This window comes from Denticeps clupeoides, chromosome 1 (assembly GCF_900700375.1).
Source record: "Denticeps clupeoides chromosome 1, fDenClu1.1, whole genome shotgun sequence".
Classification (NCBI taxonomy): domain Eukaryota; kingdom Metazoa; phylum Chordata; class Actinopteri; order Clupeiformes; family Denticipitidae; genus Denticeps; species Denticeps clupeoides.
This window is the reverse complement of record NC_041707.1, coordinates 15291330-15312063: the sequence shown is the minus strand read 5'-3', so window position 1 is coordinate 15312063 and position 20734 is coordinate 15291330. Positions and strand designations below refer to the sequence as shown.

The window sequence follows — 20734 nt, the reverse complement described above, 5'->3', positions numbered from 1 at the left end:
AAAAAAAAAAAAAAAAGTATGACTTCCTGTTTCTGTGCAAACCAGGAACTGTTGATGATGTTATTTTTATGAAATTAATGCTCGCTTACTTCTATAGGCCAATCTCCTCCTCATCCTCGTAAAGCTACACAAACCGAAACGTCACGTCCAGGGGAAAATGTCAGTGTGACTGGCTAAAAGTGCCTGTAGTTCTGCACCACAGCTGAATTTTGAAAAGAGACTTTAGATACAGTATTAGGGGACATCTAAGACCTTTAAATATTTTTACATTAAATGAAGTGATTAATTTTGACAGCCCATATAATAAATGTTCTGGTTGAAAGAATGGTGCACTGTCACCTTTGATTTTGTCATTCTAGGCTTCAAATAGTAAAAAAAAAAAAAAAAAAAAACCACTGACATGCAATGAATCAAAGGTCAAGAGACCAGCTATATAACACCAATGGTTCCTAGACAACTGCAGACTTGTCTTGTTAAAGTGAGCAGTTTACATATAATATACACTCTGGTAACAAAATTCATTTTTGGTAATCAACACAAATTGTCATGATTAGCTTGGTGCAAATTGGTGCATGATTCTGCCAATTAATTTAGACAGCCACACAGTTGCCATACATAAAAAAATATATATTATGGAAGTTTGTCAGTCATACCAGTGATTTGTGTTTATCTTCATTGAATTACTCAAAAAAAAAAAACATTTAAAATCACAAACATTAGTCACCTTTTTTAATAACAATCTTTCTTAACTGGCAGAAATTACACGCCTTTAAAAATCATATATAATTAGTAAAGTAATATCATTCATATAAATACATGTGGCACATCAGGCACAGACACTTCAGTTCTCCAGACATATCAAGAAAATCTGGCTCACAAATTATACTTCACCACAATACCACTAGCCAGAGGCTACCTGAAAAAATTAGTAAGTGCTAAAGGCATCTTAACCCACACAAGCTATTTCCTGTTTGTTTTAATTACTTAAAGAGAAGCCTGGACTGGATCAGTGGGCATCTCATTCAGTAGTGGTCAGTGGCAGGCGTTGCTTATTCGGTAGGCTGCAGTCAGCAATGGCACACAGATGAGGTCACTTGTGAAACCTCTTACTAGGGTCCTTGGCGTGGTCCAGCAGCAACTGGCATGGCGTAAACTGGTTCCCGTAAACATCCTCAAACCTCCTCATCTTTTCCACAATCTTATCAGCCCCAAAGCTGTCCACATAGCGGAAAGGACCTAAAAAGAGTTTCTGTTTTAATTCACATTCGTTTGCATAATGCCAGTTCAGAGCAATGAAAGACTGCCTCAGATCATGCATGTTTGGCCTTTCAAGAATGGTACCAAAAGATAAATGTAAGATCAAAAATCACAAATTAAGACTTTTAAGACCTTTTTAAGACCACTTTAAATGAAAGTTAAGACCAAAGTCGCACCTTTCCTGGCATATGAAAGAAATGTATAATTTGTCTGGGAATTAGGGTTATTGCAGTAAACATTAATCCAACATTCCTGAATTTCACAGTCATATTCAGGGTGATGCCCTGCTCACACCCATGTAAAAATATTTTGTATAGAGTCACCAAGTGTTTGCAAAAAGTGTGAGCTTTTAGTTTTCCCATATTGTGTTTGGAGACTATTCTTTAAAATCATGTGAAATTCGGGCAGGATGTTCTCAAGAGGTTCCATTTGAAGCACTGATAAGGACTTTATCATATGCTGAACTGTGAACCCACTCACCTCCCAGACAGGGGGGGAATCCAAGCCCAAATACGGCCCCAATGTCGCCCTCAACAGGGTTATTCAGGATTCCTTCTTGCAGGCACAGCACTGCCTCATTAACAAACCGCGTCACCAGGCGGTACTGAACATCCGAGTCTGATGACCTGTGACCAAATGACAGGAGCAGATACCAAATTATTCACAAGCCATGGACTTGCTCCTCCTCCTGATCAGCCTTAGGGCCTTACACGGTTGGGTGAGGAGTCATTTTAAAGCGCTCCAGAATCTCCTCGATTTCAGGATTGATGTCTTTGCGTTTCAGGCCTGGCTGGTAAATGTAGCATCCCTTTCCAGATTTACGACCTGGAATATAGAGAAGACGACCAAAATATATATATATATATCGTTAAAAACATGACATCACAGTTTTTCAGTAAACACATTAAACACTATCATGCTCATATTGGGTACTGACATTACTATTTGCACCACCCACTCAAATGATAAATGAATTCATAAATTAATTACTTAAGTGAAATAAATTATTATCGAGCTCATTTTATAGTTTCTGGTCATTCAACTCACCTTTGAACCCTTTTTCCACCATCGTCTTCAGCAGCTCCACATTGCCACCACCAAATCTCGAGCCAAATGCCTTGCCCAGATCCTCAGCCACATGAGCAGCCACATCGATGCCCACCTCGTCGGCTAAAGTGGCAGCACCAACTGGAAAACCAAAACCTGTGGTCAGGGTGTCTAATTTCTTAGGGTCCACTCCTTCCTGCCAACACAGAAGAAACAGGAAAGTTTTAGAACTTTCCATACGTCTGAGCAGCACGCTCAGTCTCCAGCAATATAATTAAAAGAAACAAACTGTTCCCTGGGTCCGTTGGTGAACAAACAGGCACTGACCTGCAGCACTCTCACTGCTTCAGCCAACATGGGGGCCAGACAGCGTGTGGTGTAGAATCCAGGGCCATCCTGTAAATAAGAAGACATTCAGTTCATCTGAGTATCACTCCTCTTGTGCAGTGAAAAATAATTGCACCATGGGATCACTTACAATTTACTGGAAGATAATGAACTCTGCCAAGCTAGGGTTTATTTTTTAATTTACTTTTATTTTTAGGTTATTTTCAAGTAATTGCTTTGATAGTTAATCCAAAGGCAATTGGCCACAAGACTAAAATAGGAGTCTCACCCCAACTACAATGATGACTTTGCCTTGCTTCAGCCCAACGGCAACGGCGGAGGCTGTAGTGTCACGAGACGTCTTGTCTGTAGTGATGATTTCCAGAAGCTGCATCTTATCTACTGGGGAAAAGTAGTGCATCCCAATCACCTAAAAAAAAAAAAAAAAAACACATACATATATATAATACACACACACTAGGAAATAATTCATATAAAAAACCCCAGTAAATTGACATAGTCACCTTGTCTGGCCGTTTGCTGGCTGCTGCGATGTCTTTGATGGGCAGTGCAGACGTGTTTGTAGCAAATATACAGTGAGGAGGGATGACCTATAAGGTCAACCAAGCAGACACTTCATTCTGACAGATGTCTAGCTAGCAAACAAAATTAATTGGTCATGGCGATAGGCAAGAGACAGACTTGCCTCAACAAACTCAGCCCCACTACAAACCGAACAAATTTACTTACGGCTTCCACCTCCTTCAGAACAGCGTGTTTAATATTCAGGTCCTCAAAAACCGCCTCAACCACCATGTCAGCCTTCTCAAAGCCGCCATAGTCCAGCTGACCAGTCAATTTGGACAGAATGCTGTCTCTCTCAAATGAGGTCAGACTCCTCTTCTTCACTCGGTCATTCAACCTGAAAACACAAAGGCTAAATATTAAATTGATTTGAAAATCATCATGTACTCACAACATTTGATTATAAAAAGCAAGCTAGTATAAAGCAGTACATAATATTTAATGGAAAATGTCACCTAATTGTGTGTCAGATGGTACATCTGACCACAGCACCATTCGTACCCTTTATAGACCTGTTGCTGGCCCCGGCTGAGACCCTCAACCGTGGTGTCCTTTAGGATGGTGTTGACACCCTTGTCGACAGTTACCTGGGCGATCCCAGCCCCCATCAGGCCCGCCCCCAGGATGGCCAGAGTCCTGCCAGAGGTGTTTAAGATCATGCATTCATTAACAGGGGCATTCATTTCACAAACATTGTACAGATAAATGACCACTGATCTTTTGTTTTTTTGCGAAATCAATCTTCACTTACTTCACCTCTCTATCTGGAACGCCAAACCGGTTCTTCTTGCATGCCACTTGGCCATGGTAGAGACCAATGAGGGCTCTTGATTCAGAGGTCATGGCCAGCTTCCCAAAATTCTGTTGTGGGTTCGGTGTAGGGAGCAAATTTATTTAAAGCCATAACTAATTATAACTATATAGAATAGCCTACAACCAGAAATTCTAATCCTACTTACTTCCCTTGTGGCTCTAAGCAACACATCATGATGCTCAGAGTCATAGTGTCTGATAAATGAAATGTGAAGCAATGAAACTGTTTACCTGAGACTCAGCCAGGTAACCTGCATCTGGTCCCTGCTCAATTCCTGCTTTCACACACTGCAGACACACAAAAGGGCAGAAACACTGAGGGTTTCCCCTCTTGGAAACATCCACCTAATTACACTCAGGAAAAAGAAACCCTCACCTCAATGATCTTCATTGGTGCAGGGTAGAGGCCCTTAGTCTGTTTCATCACTTTGTTATTCACAGTCTTGTAAACCTGATTCCGCACAAATTCAAACCCCATCACATATTCCTGGATTTCTGAGAAAAGGGGAAACCATAAAAAAATAACAACATTTAATAAACTGCTTTATCAAATTAGTAAAAGCAGCCATTTTCGTGACTTATTGTAGAATATGCATTTGCAATGGGTGAATCTGGGTGGAATTTATATTAAACTCTTCTTTAAAAAAGGACTGTCACTCATGAGGAATGACAGACTACAATGACTAAAATTTCATATAAGGCTGAACTACATTTCCCACATTCCCCTGCACCAAACTGGGAGTCACCACACAAAAGTGATGAACACTTTTACCAAATGAACACTGTAAATAGCCAGTAAGTGGCTCTACTCTGAGTAAAACACTGGTTGTCAATTAACAGCTAAAATACTAGTTCTCTCTCCAATAAAAGGGCAAGAGTTAACTGAACTGGAGCACTTGAGCGTGCGTTTACATCGCAAAGGATTATCACTTAGGAATTTCTCACAAATATTAATTCAGAGGGGTCATGTACCATCTGTGAGATGTAGCCAGTACCCAAAACACTGCAACCTTCTACATTATAGAAGTTAATCGCTCAGCCCTAATTTCATATAAACAATGTGATGTTTAAACTGATCAGTGACCCATCAGCAGCACTACTCACTCTCCATGGTGCTTTTAGTTTTAGTCATAGGAACTTTCTTATCGGCAAGTCCTCTTGCCACGCCAACAGCGACCTCCTCCAGGTATTCAATGGTCCTCTCCTCTGGGCCCTTCAGTCCAGGTCCTGCAACAAAAATCAATATTAGAACCACCTAATTTTCCTGAAGCTCCACACAGACTGGTGTGTATTTAGCATAAACATTGTTTTTTAATCCACAATACAAAAAAGTATAAAAGCATACCAAGTGTATCTACCAGCTGATCGACAAGGCCCATCTTCTTAGCTTTGTCGGCTCGGATATTCCTCCCTGTGAGCATCATGTCGAAAGCACTGGGAAGACCAACCTAACAGGACAACAGAAACCCACCAAAAGTGATTTAGTGAGGACAGAAATCACAATAAATCAAGGCAGTGTTGCATCGGTGGTGTTTCTGGAATGTCTAATGGAACATGATGACTTAACTGTGATGCAGCAGAGGAGGAAAATACGCCATAACACTGCACCAAATACCACTGCTGAAATGAATGTAAAGATCAGGACTAATTCATTGGCCCAAAATTCCTCCCAGCTTCAGTCCCCACATCTGTATGCAGCAGTCACCGTACAGTATATCCTGAAGTACTCCCTTCTGCTGGTAGCATTATGCAACATTAAAAAGACCACGAGTGTCAGTCAGACCCTGGCCATCTATTAATATTCAATCATTAAAAGGAGATTCAAATTCAAGCACTCAGAGCTTCTATTGAAGCCTCCAACAGGCAGAATTGCACTGACCATTTTTGGGAGCCTCTGTGTTCCTCCAGCACCCGGCAGAAGACCCAGCATGACTTCCGGCGTGCCCAGCACAGTTTTCTTATTCTTCGTGGCGATTCTGTAGCGGCAGGCAATGGCAAACTAGAAGACACACAAAACTAGACCAGTCAGCAGAAATCAATGAGCAGAGATGGTTTCAGGTTCAATTCAGCAATCAATTCAGAGTTTAAAGGAGCTCAGAACTTTGGTGGTCATTTACACATCATCCAAAGTACTTTTTTTTTTTTTTTTTTAAATAATTATCTTAGTTAAAGGAAGAAACCAAAAAATTTCAAGGCCTGTTTAACCATTAACCATGCTGTTACACAAGACAGGCTCATGAATACAGTGATGTGAAATTATTGTCATTAGGTGTGAAACTTCACTGGTCACAACTTCATTACGATTATCAATCCTTTTATATCGATACATCGTGATGCATCCGATACATTTTCGACATAATCACATGATGTTTAAAAAGAGTTAAGGTCTCGTACACCTGTGTGGACACTTAGATTTTCTACAATAAGCAGAACAACGGTCAGCGTTCAGTCTCACCCTGTAACAGTGGTATATACTGGTAGTTCTCTATTAACTGCACATGGCACTATGCTGTTGGCAGAGTTAGTCGACTGCCCCGGTCCTCATGCAGATCGACTCTCCACCAAGCAGACTGGTCCAAGCTCCTGTGGTCCCTTTATTATTTCATTTTGAATTATATAAAAAGTAGTAACCTTTGGTATGTGTAATGTCCCTGTCTTATGTACGAGTGGTTACCGAAATTTACCCGGACGTGGCGGAACTGAGGCGCTATAGGCCAAATAAACAGAGAGTGTGATTGAAACCCCAACAGTGGCATGCGCCAGCAGAGTTTCACTCACTACACACAGACCAAAACCTGTTACAACCTGAAGAAACAAACGGCTGGTTCAGACGATCCATGGCGTCAGGTGAGTGCTGCTTTCAGACCGAACAAGGCACATGTGCAACGTGAAACACCTACCCGGAGCGGCGCTGTACTCAGATCAGGCCACCACACTCATTACCAGCACGACTTTTTAATGCACGACTAAAAATGGCATTATGATATTATGCTCTGCATCACGATGCAGGCTCGTCCACATTTGCATCACGATGCATCGATAATACGATTAATTTCACCACCCCTAATTGTCATTGTGAAACTGCAGAGTAATATATACTTATTCACATGCACATAGTTTCAAGCTGCTCACCTCAAGCCCTCCACCCAAGCAGGAGCCATTGATGGCAGCCACAATAGGGATTGGTGATTTCTCCACCCTCTCAAACATCTTCTGGCCCTCAGACGACAGACTGCTGACCTTCTCAGCCGTGCCACAGGCCTGGATCATGCTGAGATTAAAGGAAACATCAGAAATATCACCCACCAACTGAGAAAAACTAAAGATAGCATTTTAAGTTAAATAAAAAAAAAAACAAAAAACAAGGGACTGACTTGATGTCCGCTCCAGCAATGAAGCAGCCAGGCTTGGAGGAGATGAGCACAGCGCTCTTCACTGCTTCATTGCCCAGAACCTCATTCATCACCTCAGTCATCTCCTGCTGCAGCTGAACAGACAGTGTGTTCACCTGGACAGAGTGGGAAAAACCAGAAAAGCCACTTTAGGTCCGCTTTAGTGCACAATTCTGCATTACACAGTTATGTTTTGCAACACTTTATTCATTTTTTTATTTACTCCATCAGACTTCTATATTCCGTCTTGGGCTAAGAGTTTCTCTCTCACAATCATCTTGTTAGATATTTCGCTCGGTGGTCTATGGTCCCACATCACATGACCAGCTGGATAACTATTTCAAAATGCAAAAGTCAAATTACCTTTGAATTCGGGTCATTGATGCGTATGATGGCCACATCGTCCTTGATCTCATAGCTGACGTGTGTGCGCGCTAAATCAAGGACAACGGGTTCGGTCAGATGTGTACAAATATATAAAAAACAAATTCAGTATAATGCATTTTGTCAGCTGTCTAAAAGAGTTACCCAACATGGAGGATGCAACGGCAAAGGTCCGTGGAGAGAGGCCTGCAGACAAAAGAAGATTAGAGTTTAATAGAATTAAAGTATTTACGGGATTACAAACACATTCCTGGATTTGTGCAACCTTCTCCAGATGAAAGCACCTTTGATAGTCGATTTTCAGATTGCGCTGATGGGATTAAGGATTTCCCAGTATTTAATAGGGTCGTAGCATCCTAGTAGGAAAAACTCCTATGAACTTGAAGACCACAAAGGGGTGTTAGTAGCCTAGTGGGTAACACACTTGCCTATGAACCAGGAGACCCAGGTTCCCTGACCAATACACTTAACCCTGAGTGTCTCCGGGGGGGGGGTTCAAGCTGTTCAACATAGCAAAAATCATTAGAAACACTTCAAAAAGAACATGTTCATACTGACCAGATTTCATGTTAATCTGATGAATGGTGTATGAGCATGACAGTAGAAATTTATATATGGATGATTATGGTGTGAGTGAATATTTATGTTTCATTTCAATTACTCAATGTTTAGCGCAATTTATGAAGTTTTTCCCCAAAAAGACATTTGTCGGCAAGACCCTTCAAGTTATCAAATTTAGCATGGTGAGCCTGTGTTCTAGATTCAAGCCAAATTTGGAGTGAATCAGACAAAGTGTCTAGGATCCTTGTTTCAAATTCCTTTGCATGAGAAAACACAATCCAGTTGGGTGCGAGTATATTGTAAATTTGTCTTAATGAGATACACATGCATATTAAATTTGATGGTGATATGTGTGTTACATTTACAGCATTTATCAGACGCACTTATCCAGAGCGATTTACAATCAGTAGTTACAGGGACAGTCCCCCCCTGGAGCAACTTAGGGTTAAGTGTTGCTCAGGGACACAATGGTAGTACATTGGATTTGAACCTGGGTCTTCTGGTTCATAGGCAAGTGTGTTACCCACTAGGTTACTACCACCCTGTTCACCAGAGGGGGTTACGCATTAGGTGGCGCAGCTGAGCCCCCCAGCCACGCCCAGATTCAGATCCCGGATCAGGATTCGAACCGGCAACCTTCTGATTACGGGGCCGCTTCCTTAACTGCTAGGCCACCGTTTGATAAATGTTATAAAGTAACTGTATTATGGGATGACTTAATGAATAGAATAGATAATATTGTTGCTTGCTAATTGATTTTAACACATCATCAACAGCCTGCCGCTTGGTTTTGTAACAGTGACCTTTGATGAATTGGGTTATTTGGGGTGAGACAATTCTGCAGTATTAATAGAAGGTCCATTTATGAAATTTATTTATTTTACAAACAAGAACGAAATCTATACAACCGACTGTCTATTCGACCCTTCATTTAAGCAGCAGCAAATGCCGTCTAACGAATGAAAGGGCTTCTTATTCAAATGTACAAGAAAGCAGCCGACTGACCGTGACCTTTCACCTACATTCTCAGTAGTGTCGCCGGCACTTCTCCAGACTACCGGTCAGCTACAGGGGGTCTGAACATGTTAAATGTTGCTGAATAAGATGTGGACGGTCAATATATTTATTAGTCACCAAGCTTGGCCACCGAGCAGAGATTCATTCATTAACTTCCGTCATTACAACCCCCCCCCCGTTTCTATCACCAGACAGAAGTCGGTGACAATGACGAGCTCGGGCTGGCTCTCCGAACAAAGCCCCCGAGGCGCAGCTACCTGAACGGAGGGTGTATCTCCTGGTCGCGGATCTGGAGAGGACGCCGAGCAGCGATCCCACCGCGGCCATCGCTGCAGAGAATCGCGGCGCGCGCGCACCCGGAAGAAGGAAGTGGAGGGAGGAAGGAAGTGGCGGGGCGAGCACGTGTCCCGTCCGTCTGACCTCCAGCCAGGGGAAACGCGACGACGTCACAAAATACTGTACAACCAATATCTCCGCCTCCCTGCTGTATCTTTTCCCGCCAACTCGCTTCATCAAAATACATATTAATTGTGATTTATGGTGTATGTTGTGTTACAAACCTTTTTAGGTGTACTGATGCACTGAAAACGCAGCTTGGGAAAAATACAGATAGTATAGTGATGCACAAAGCGTCTATATTAATGGATTGCATTGATTACTCGTGTAACGTACTATTGTTATAGAATGTGAAATGACAGCTTTTGTCTGGATCTACTTTTGCAATGACGTCATTTCGCCGGAAGGTGGCTCTATATAGTCGTTTATTTGACGAAAAACGAGTGAATTTAAATATTCGGGGTCAGAGATGGTTTTTGTGACTGGGACAAATGTGAATGAACGTTGTTCTGGTAGCCCCATATTGATTTCCCGTACATGTCTAACAAAATGTCTCAATATCGCTTTTGTGTGTGTTCCTTTCTCAAAACAGGTGAAACGAGAGTAAAAGTGTCACCGGTGTTAAAAATTGCAATTGTTCGACAAAAAATTGAGATATTAACGAAATGTCTCTATATTATTACTCTATACAATGACATTGCTGTTGTTACATGTGCTGTTGCTTCGTACACGTCTGGGGTTCGACTTCAGCTCTTTTTCAGCTCCACAAGTCTAAAAAGCTGCCAGACACGATCATACTTTGTACAGGTTCAACATCTCCCGTTTGAAACACCGGTGGCCTTTCCCTTTAAGACTCAACAAAGAGACGTTTGGCCCCACCCACCGGTCTGATTTGCATGACCAGTTGGCGGGAGATTGACTTTCCATCCGTTGAGCGGGGCCACGCCCAAGTGCGGCAAGCACAAGCCGGGTGGCGGGAAACAGACCAGGTTCTTGGCGCGCTCTGCACTGCTCAGCAGTAACAACATGGCCTGTGACTGGGAGGTCACCCAGGTTACAAATTAAGCATAAACGAACAAAATAACGTATTATAAACAATAGAACGAGCATGAATAAGATCACAGAAGGAGTTCAATATAATGGAGTACATGGAATTCTGGCTTTTCATCTGGGGCTATGCAAAGTAGTCAGTTACACTCAGATAATAAGCAAATGACACTAATCAGTCTTTGCACAGTAGAGCAACATGACATGATGTTAGATGAAGGTCACAGGCGAACCTGTTATTCAAAGCACATTTCACTGTTCGACATCAGTTCGCAGAATAAATGCTGTTAATAATGCCCATACCCCTTTAAAATGCTTTGTGTCTTGCCTCAGAGGGGTTGTCATAGATTATGGTTCTTTATGCAGCTGAGGAAACCTCTAACTGAAGAAGGTAGGGTGGTCATAGCCTAGTGGGTAATACACTCGTCTGTGAACCAGAAGACCCAGGTTCAAACCCCACTTACTTCCATTGTGTCACTTAACCCTAAGTTGCTCCAGGGGGGGACTGTCCCTGTAACTACTGATTGTAAGTCGCTCTGGATAAGGGCATCTAGTAAATGCTGTAAATGTAAGAAGGTTGTGTATGGGGTGTGAAGTGTTTTCTGTTTTGCTGAGAAATATTGTACTGTGTGAGGTGGCCTCGAATGAACCCTGTGTATGATGTGAACGTCTGTGAACCTCAGTCGCAGTCTGGGTGTCCCTGGGCAGCACTACTTCCACTGCAGAACGTTTACGGTGCAGCCAGACCACACACACTCCTTGTGCTCCCCCACACAGCCAGCGTTCAGGACGCTCACTCAAATCTGCACACATCAAAACGCACAGACGCACGCTCTCACACACATGAAAGCAGAATGGGGCCTGTCTAGGGAACAGGAAATGAGTGCTTCCTTTCTGCCTGTTATAGCAGCGAGTCTGTTGTCTTACACACACCACGTTGAGGTTGCACTTACGCACAGCTCACACATTCTAAAAAAGAGCGCCACCCCCCTCATACTCACACTCCCCTGCACACATCCACACCGCATACTGCCTTCAAGGACCACTATGTATGAATTGTTTATTTCTATTAATTTTAACTTGTGCATTTGTATTTAGTTGCTTGCTTCTGTGCTTTTTAAAACGAATCTCAACCCACTTTTCTTTCTAGTTGTTTCAGTAGAATAATGTCTATCTAGGTAGAATAAGGAACCGGAAGTGCTAGTGACACAAGCAGTGCCAGTTCACTAACAAGGGATCCATTTAAACCGGAGCCCTCAAGCTGAATTCCTAGAGAGGCACAGAGTCTACACATCTTCATCCGATCTCCTAGCTCTTGGTGAGGGTTGAAGACCTTAAATTGTGCTGAACTGTGTTCAAGGCCTTAAACATTAAAGTTTGGGCTTTCACGAACTTTTTTGCTGCAATTTGGAAGGGATTGTTTTAATTATTCAGAAAATATTCCAATGTATAAATTTTCACAAAATGCATACTGCTATGTTGGTGTCTTTGCAATGCAGTGTAATTCCCAGAGAAGACATTTTTACCAAAGTGACATTTCAGTGAAGGTCATTGGCATTGGATACAGGGTTTCTGTTTCTTATTCTACATTTACATTTTATGGAATTTAGCAGACATCCTTATTCAGAGCGACCTTATTCAGAATCAGTACTTAAAATATATGGCTCTCTGTACATTACAATATCAGTGTGAATAACCTCTGTCTGGACTCCCTTGAGTGCATGTGGATATTGAAAGAGGCCATTCTGAGAATTTATATGAATCCACTGTTCATATTTCTGTAGCTAAAGAATGATCTAACATAATTTGATGTCTCTACAAGTTCAGTTTCGTTACATTTTTCTCAGTTTCTCTCACACTGACCCCCTCCAGTTCATTCTTTTAGTCTGTATCTGTCTCTTGTCGACTCTGTAAGAACTCCAGAGGGTCATAGGGATGGCGGTTAGGGTTAGGATCCGACTGATGCCTCATTAGAGACAAAGAGTCAGGGGACAAAGGCGGGCGTGAGACTGCACTGCGCAACAACCATGCTGTCTGGCTGTACAGCCCCACCAGCCAATCAGGTGCAAGGGATTCAAAAGTGGCAGGCATCTCCCGGGCAACGAACAGCCGCATTACCAATGAGACGGCTCCCCATTGTGGCAGGCTGCAGGCTTAAACAAAGCAACATCTGCCTGCTGAGACGAACCTCCCCGCGCTTAACCCCACCCCCTCACACACATGGCCAAACTGCACTTCGCTGGAGACCCTCTGTGACTTGGGGCCAACATACACATCTCAACAAGAGCAGGATTGGAATATAGGAGCTGGGATGTGAAATGATCTGAACTACAAGACACACTGAAAGATTCAACTGCTTGTCGCTACTTGTTGGATCCCGGCATAGACCTCTCTGCCAGTTTGGAAACTCTATACTCTCGAAAGCATGAATCATACATTAAGAAACACACACGCAAGCTGTATCTGTAATGTGACCTGTAACTGAAATGTGAATGCATCTGTCCTGCGAAATGCTTTTTTTTTTTTTTACATTTCGTACTGATTGATGACTACAGCAAGTATTTATATTACCCACTCAAGCCACATGGTTGTAAATCAGATTTTTAAAAATAATTTAGTTTCAAGCACACATTCACCAAATACAATAAATATGCATATTAAATCGTATCTTTTTCCTCATATACTTCAAAACCATACTGGAGAACCTCTCTCAACTGAGGCCTTTTTGATTATCACACACACACAAACACACACTCACACACACACAAACACAGTTACATCACCATCCCTAAATCTGACATTATGTCATCACACACCGTCACAGTCTGGAGGAAAACACTTCTCGTTTTCACACTCACACAGCCATGCTCAGACATGGCGCTTTATTATTTAACAGTTCATCTGCGTCTGCCATCAGATAAGAAGTAACCAGGTCTCTGGGTCACCGTAATGCTGCCGTTACGTAATGGCATACGTGGGTGAGCTCCTGCTTCCACCTTGTCGATTCTGACTTTCAATGCTCCAAAACTTTGATTTTAATTCTGACTCCGTCTCAGGTCCATCACACTGCGTGCGAAGATGTGTGTGTGTGTGTGTGTGGGTGTTGTGCTCATGTGCATTTTCTGTGCGTATGTGTATTATGTGTGTGACTTCACCACTGTGAGTATGGCTGGTGAAGGCCAGATGGCCATGAGTTTTAGACTAACAGGATTAGGATTATCTTCAGATTAGACCAGAGATCTGAAAGGCTGCCCTGTCTCCCGCCACACCAGCCATTTACAGTGTGTGTGTGAGCGAGAGAGAGAGAGAGCGAGAGAGAAAGCCTTCTACCTCTCTTCATCCCTCCCTCCTCTTTTACTTCTCTTCTGGGAGACTTGGGATTGTCTGCACTGGTTTCCATGTCTGAGCGAACCCTCACTGCAGTAGCAGGAGGAGGGTCTGAGGTGCGGCAGTGGCGCGTGTGTGTGGAGGGGTGGGGGAGTGGAACATGAACTCAGTGCCCCCTCTTACATAACACACTGTCAGACAGGAAAGAGTGTGTGTGGGCTGGGCTAAAATAGACAGATGGAGAGCACAGGATCAGTCCTGTACAGTAATGAACAGATAATAAAAAAGAAAAGAGATTTAAAAATAAACCGTTAAGATGAAGCAAAGGAATGGAATTCGACCGCTGATTAGGTTAGAAGGGTAGCCGACTTCCTGTGACACAATAGTGCTGGAATCTGGGTCAGTGGGCAGAAGTGTGCCTGAGTGTGTGAGAGAGGGGTAGACCCCAAAATAGCTGGAAAATGGAAAGGGTGTGGTTTACATGGTTCAAACTCAATGCCGACCGCACACACCACACCTCACATAGTCCCAGCTGAAATTCAGATGTAGCTCTCTGGTCCAGAGACACTCCATGTCAACGCCTTGATACTGGCATTTATTAAAGTTAAAACTCAAGGTGTAATAACACCAGTATTTGGACATAGGACTACTACTGAAGCATTGTCAGTACATTCTGAAAATACGGGCAAACTAGGTTTCGCTCATAATCAGATTTCTATATTTTAACATAAATGATGTGTATTGTATATTTCTGCCTTCTCTTGAGGAGCAGCAGTGGCCACTTAGCTGGTGCTCATAGATGTATACACTAGATGTCGCATTGAGCCTGCCATATTTGGAGGGGGTTCTAAGCTCACTCAGCCACGCTTCTCTGATGGTACAAGCGAAGATGCGGGACTTTTGCACCGCATGTGGCTGTAATAATGAAGGATCAAGGCACAACATTTCATAAGTTGTGATCAAGGCATAACATTTGTTTACGAAATTTTGTTATTCATGTTACAGACCAGAGCATCTGTCTTCTCACCCCCCATCTCATAGGAAAGAGACAGCTTCTGTTCTGGCACCAATATATTGCAGTTCTATACAAAATGCCTCTGTGTGTGTGGACCTGCCCTGTATATAGTAGGCAGGTAAATACATGTCCATCTTTCATAATAAAAATAAAGCATTTTTCTAGTCTGAAAAATGCCTATAGTTCTCTACAAATCAATACTCCAAATGCCTGTTGCTTTGGATAAACGCGTACATTTTAAATGTACGAGTTGTCACGCTACAGAGCTTATCATGAAGATTGCCAGGGTCTTTTAGTGAACATTGTTGGCCTTTTTAGTGGTGTTTGTATTTGCATTGTTCTGCACGTAGTATATTTTTATAAAAAAAATACCTATATGCAGATTACATTTTAAACATAAAATTATGCTATATTTTAAAAGAACTATCAACTTCTCTATCAATTTATTCTTGGATCGTCATGTCTGACGATACAAGACAATAAAAAACACTTCCCATTCATTTAAAATGAGCTCTCAAAGATGGCAGCTCTTCAGGACTTACAATTACCAAGCAGTTCTTTCTAATTTGATCTATTCCTCTTTTAAGATAAACTGTCTACCCATTTTGGTGGTGTTTAATTATTTCTAATAAAAAAAGGGTTTAAACCAATATGTGAATGCATTTGACCCCTGTGACCTTACATTAGAAAACACCCCCCATGTTTAACTCTGACATTTCTCTCTAAATAACATTCTGCCTCAGTTCCAGGTCCCAGGAACCTCAAGTTAAGCCAGTACCATGAGGTGAAGGGGCCATAAATATAAAACATCCTCAAATTTCACCTTATGTGCGTCGAGTTCCAGGCTGTATTCTCTGCAGGGTGGTAGTTACTACCACTTACTACCATTGTCTCTCTGAGCAAGACACTTAACCCTTGGTGCCTCCATGGGGACTGTCCCTGTAACTACTGACTGTAAGTCGCTCTGGACAAGGGCATCTGGTAAATGCCACGAATATAAATACAGGGGTCAGTTTTTGCCTGGATGTGATCAACATCCCACTACTGATGGGAGTGCACAGACAGGTCCCACACCAAAACCACATCTGCTCAGCAGAAACTGATCTCTGATGTACGGGGTGTTGGGTGTCAGATAAACTCTGTACACCAGCAGATGGGCTACAGCCTGGATCATGGTGGACAGACGGCAAGTGTTTGTATTAAAGAGCCTGGAGCGTGAGTGAATTTGTATTTAATACAGAACGGAGCAAAGAGGTAGACTAAAGGGTTCTGGAATTCCTACGAATCTGTAAACAGGTGCGATCTTCATCCCCGACGTTGCACTCACACCCATTATGTTTTACTACACCATCTGGTCAGGAGACCTGCTGCTCATGGCCCATGGTGAATGGAGATTTGCTTCATTCACAACCCAAGCAGAACGGTAGACCCGTGCACCCTAAACGTCAAGACAACATCACAGACAGCGGGGTGAAAGGTCAGAGGGCTCACCCGACAAAGCTGTAAACCTCTTCAAACCCTTCTGTTACACTGTGTAAACCTATAAAAGGGTTGACTTGAGCATATGCGATCAGAATGTCCTCTCACAGGGCTGAACGGTGTCTTCATTTTCCCAACTTCTAGGAGGGGCACTGACCTCAACCTGACCCACCGCCTGTTCTCCCACAACTTGCGGCAATTTCGCAATTCCTTCATGTACACAATTCACACGGAGAGCATTGAACTGCAGACTCCGGATATTATCATGCTCACATCTGGGCTAGGCTCAGGGATGCACCATTACTCAATGCGAAGTGATAGCAGCACCAGCAAGGACTGTTGCAATCACATCTAGAGGAATTGGAATGAGGAACACTCGACCAGGTTCCTCTTTAAACTTCTGCCACGTTCCAGGACCCAGGGTACCGTATGTATCGTACAGCATACATTGACATTGACAAAAAGAAAACGGAGCGAAGGGAAAAGTACAAAGGAAGTGGAGAACACAGTCTACCACTTAAGACCACGTGTAAACAGTATAAACCTGGCGTGCTGCTGGCCCAGCAGGTCTGGCAGCAAAAGCAGAAAAGCTGGTCAGAGAACTCTGATCCCAACACTCTCAACTGTCAGGGGTCAGGTTAAGTTACAAGAGGTGCCACCATACAAGCAGTTTTTCCCAATTCTGTATGGTCGTAGGACGCTGAACGGCGCCGCTGGTAGAGTATGAGGCAGACAGAAACGCCAGCTTGGGTCCAGTATGGCCCAAGTCACCTTGGGATGCCGCTTCATCCTCTCAATGGTTTGTGTACTATACTTTGCGTACAAACTTGGCAATTACACAACAAAAAATTAATGGATTTGTGCAAATTGTAGATTTTACATCAGTATATATAAAAAAGTACCCATTATGTTTTAAAAAAATGCTTTCGGTTACTCCATATAAAAAAACAAAAAAAAAAAAAACACCACCTGCGTAGGAATCACCATGGAGGGTATAGGCAGGGCACTGCTTCATCCTCAGACAAACGACAAGCCGAACACTTCCGCTCGGTTGACATGTTCCCAAGTGACAGTTGGATGTTTTGCCACAATCTGGTCTGTCAGGTTGGTCAGGATCTAGTCAAACCGATTGGTGACTACAAGCTTCCTAAATTCCATATACAATAATGGGGGAAGGATGCCTGCATTTACCACCAAATCACCACTTCCTCTTCAAATCCCCCATTCATGAGGTTGGGAAAAAACAAACAGGACTAAATGCTGATTGAAATTACTTGCCAATTATTTGAATGTATATATAAAAAAATTAAAATAATACACGGACACAAAAATACTAATGCATTAAAGAATCGTTGCATTTGCGTTCAATTTAATACCTGCTTTGGTTATTTTAACAAAATAGATTGCATCTTGTGTATTTCAGCAGCTCTATACAGGAAAGAGGAAGACCTCCAATAGAATTTGTATTTACAGTGAGGAGTCTGTACATGAATCATTAACAAAATGTACAAGAAGTCACAGTAAGTGTACAAACCAAAAAAAAAAAAAAAAAAAAAAAAAAGATTTCCAATGACATTGTCCTAAACATTGGACCGGATGTTCAGATATAGGATTACTTTGGAGACGCAAAGATCTCAATACCACACACCCATCCACCCACCCACCATTCCCACTCACCAAACACCCAGTTCTGTGAGTTTTTTTTTTTTTTTTTTTTGTTCTTGTGTGCAAGTTACATCACGCAGGTGCACGTTTCCATGTGTCTGGATTGGTTAGCTGCTCTTGAGGTTACTGATCCGACGCAGAAGCTGCTGGTGGCGGACACGCAGCCGCTTTCTCTCCTGGGTCTGGGCACGCTCGTGCGCGCGGAGCTGCAGCAGGTACTCCGTGGCCCGGGTCAGGATGGCCACTTTGGGCGTCTTGCAGGAGTCCGCCAGGTCGGGGATCTGGTCCCTCAGCGCCAGGAAGCGCGAGCGGAGGTCGTTCCTGCGCTTGCGCTCCATGAAGTTGTGGTTGCGTCTGCGGTCGCCCATAGAGACGTCCTCAGAGTCGGAGCTGTGGGGGCTGCTGGGGGAGGAGGATGAGGAGCAGGATGAGGAAGGGCAGGACTGGTCCAGCCGTGCGCGTTTGCTGCTGTGGAGCTCTTCAATGTCATCGTCCTCCTCCTCCTCCTCCTCGTCATCATCATCGTGGTCAGTGTCTGGTGAGGGTGCGGCATAGTTGTGCTGCTGCCTGTGGACGGCGACGTGGAAGCGCTTGGTGCCCGGTGTGTGGGGGTCACCGGTTACTGTGATTGTCACTGGCACCCGAGCCCCTTTGCCCCTCTGACTCGGCCGACTCTCCACAGTCACCACGTCGATCTCGTCGTCGTCTTCGCCATCATCTGGGATGAAGGAAGTTCAGACTTAAAACACTGTAAGCTATACAACCCTGTAACATGTATTACTAGCATAGTCATTTATTTCTTTTAAAAGCGTGCATGGATTCATCGTGCGCTCGCTCATGCAAAATCACCGGGACACAATGTGCGACACCAGTTCGTGTAAACTGGTCTGCTCAGAACGGCTCGAGCGCTGAAGAGCCACTCGCGCGTATGACCGGAAGACGCGGACACAGATTTGATTTATGAGCATGCGCCTCCAAAACTAGGAGAGCCGGTCCGTCCAGCGGGCGGGTGTCTTACCGGACGACTCGGTGCGAGACTCGGACCCCGAGGACGTGGGCCGCTTGGGGCCGCCGACGGGGATGTTGAGGACGGCCGTCGGGTCCACGCACTCTCTGGCGGGCGCGCAGGCCGACGGCGCGTCCAGCGGCAAGTTTGGCACCCTGGATGCAGCCATGGCAGTGGGGATAGGCGGGGGCTTGGCGGGGGCCGCGGCCGCTTTCTCCCGCCGGTGACTCGCCGAGAAGCTGCTCCACATGCAGTCCCGGATTATTATGGAGCTGAGGTTGTCAAAAATGTCAATCTTATACCTCGCCTCAAAGTCATCGTCCTGGCCAAAGTGCTTGGGCGCCCACCCGAGCCGGTCCCCCGTGGCACCTTCCAGCATCCCGGTGGGAGACATGGGCGGGGTGGGCAACAACTGGAACTTCTTCCAGATATCCTCACTGGGCGCCAGGGACTTGAAGAAATCCTCTTCCCTGTCGACCTCGTCGAAGAAGTAGTGATGGTGGCGGTCTGGCTCCATCTCCCAGGTCTCACAGCCGGGGGCCCGCAGCCTTTACTCCGGGCATGGTGGCGAACTTTGGCGTGATAAAAATAAAGAGGCGATTAGAGCTCCTGAAACACCTCGCCCATGCAGACCAACACACGTTCGCGGGGTGGATTTTTAAATGGAACTTATTTAGATCGAGCTACAAGTTTCCAACCCGCAGCCTAACATTGCCCTGGAGGGGGGTGGCAGAGTGGACCCCGGCAGGGGAGGGTGGGGTCACGCCGCTGACCCCGCGGATCAGCTGACTAACAACGCGCTCCGGTCACCGCAACCACCCACCTCCTTCCATTCAAGTTCCGCGTGGCGTGGAAGGGGCATTAAACCGGGGGGGGGGGGAGAAAACCGGCTATAATCCGACAACGGAGTCTCCTACAAAACAGCCTGAAGTTCCGAGTTCTAACAAATTCAATTAAAATGCGTTAAAAGGGTCTAGTCCTGTTTTTTTGTGGTCGGGTGACTACAGCTCCACACGGACCCCGAAATTACCGAATGGAACCCGTCCGGCGGGGCGTGAAATTCCGCGACCTAAACGTGCGAACTCTTAACAAGAAACGTGTCCCGAAAAGAAAAAAAAACCCGCCTTAAAAGCAACTTACCGGCGCCGCGGGTTCGGAGCCGACATCGCAGAGAAAGGAACAAAGGCGGCCGGCGCGGAACTGCGTCCAAGTAGCATCAGAGAGCGGCGCGTCCTTTGTGCTGCTGCCCGGCTCGGCGGTAATCCATTCACGCCGCGCCGGGAAAACGTCGCCGGTGGCGGGGCGATAAAAAAAAACCAAAAAAAAAAAAAAAAAGAAGTCCGCAGCCCTGAAAGCGACGCGGCGGCTGGGGGTCCGATTTAAAGCCGGCAATGCTGCTCGTGGTGCTGCGCGCCGCCCCGACTTTTCCCGCCAGCTTCGCGCCTTTGTAGAAACTTTAACGCGGCGCGGCGGCGC

The 20734-nt window shown here is 44.4% G+C and overlaps 2 protein-coding genes across 2 annotated transcripts; both read right to left on the bottom strand.

The window, feature by feature from the left end:
• Positions 1–700: 700 nt before the first annotated feature.
• Positions 701–9710, bottom strand: hadhab (hydroxyacyl-CoA dehydrogenase trifunctional multienzyme complex subunit alpha b). Its single transcript, XM_028977114.1, has 20 exons — positions 9641–9710; positions 7950–7991; positions 7785–7855; positions 7404–7537; positions 7162–7300; positions 5909–6028; positions 5375–5477; positions 5134–5256; positions 4406–4524; positions 4261–4317; positions 3968–4077; positions 3718–3852; positions 3382–3553; positions 3156–3242; positions 2921–3061; positions 2632–2700; positions 2305–2500; positions 1968–2082; positions 1738–1883; positions 701–1236 (listed from the first exon to the last, which is right to left on the bottom strand). Exons 1-20 carry the CDS (start codon positions 9708–9710, stop codon positions 1091–1093), a joined length of 2295 nt encoding a protein of 764 aa, XP_028832947.1. The 3' UTR covers positions 701–1090.
• Positions 9711–18300: 8590 nt separating this feature from the next.
• On the bottom strand, positions 18301–19821 carry mycla (MYCL proto-oncogene, bHLH transcription factor a). The gene is given in 3 exon segments (XM_028992393.1): positions 18301–18970; positions 19271–19787; positions 19789–19821. Coding segments are annotated over 3 exon segments (1161 nt in total). The 3' UTR covers positions 18301–18359.
• Positions 19822–20734: the final 913 nt, after the last annotated feature.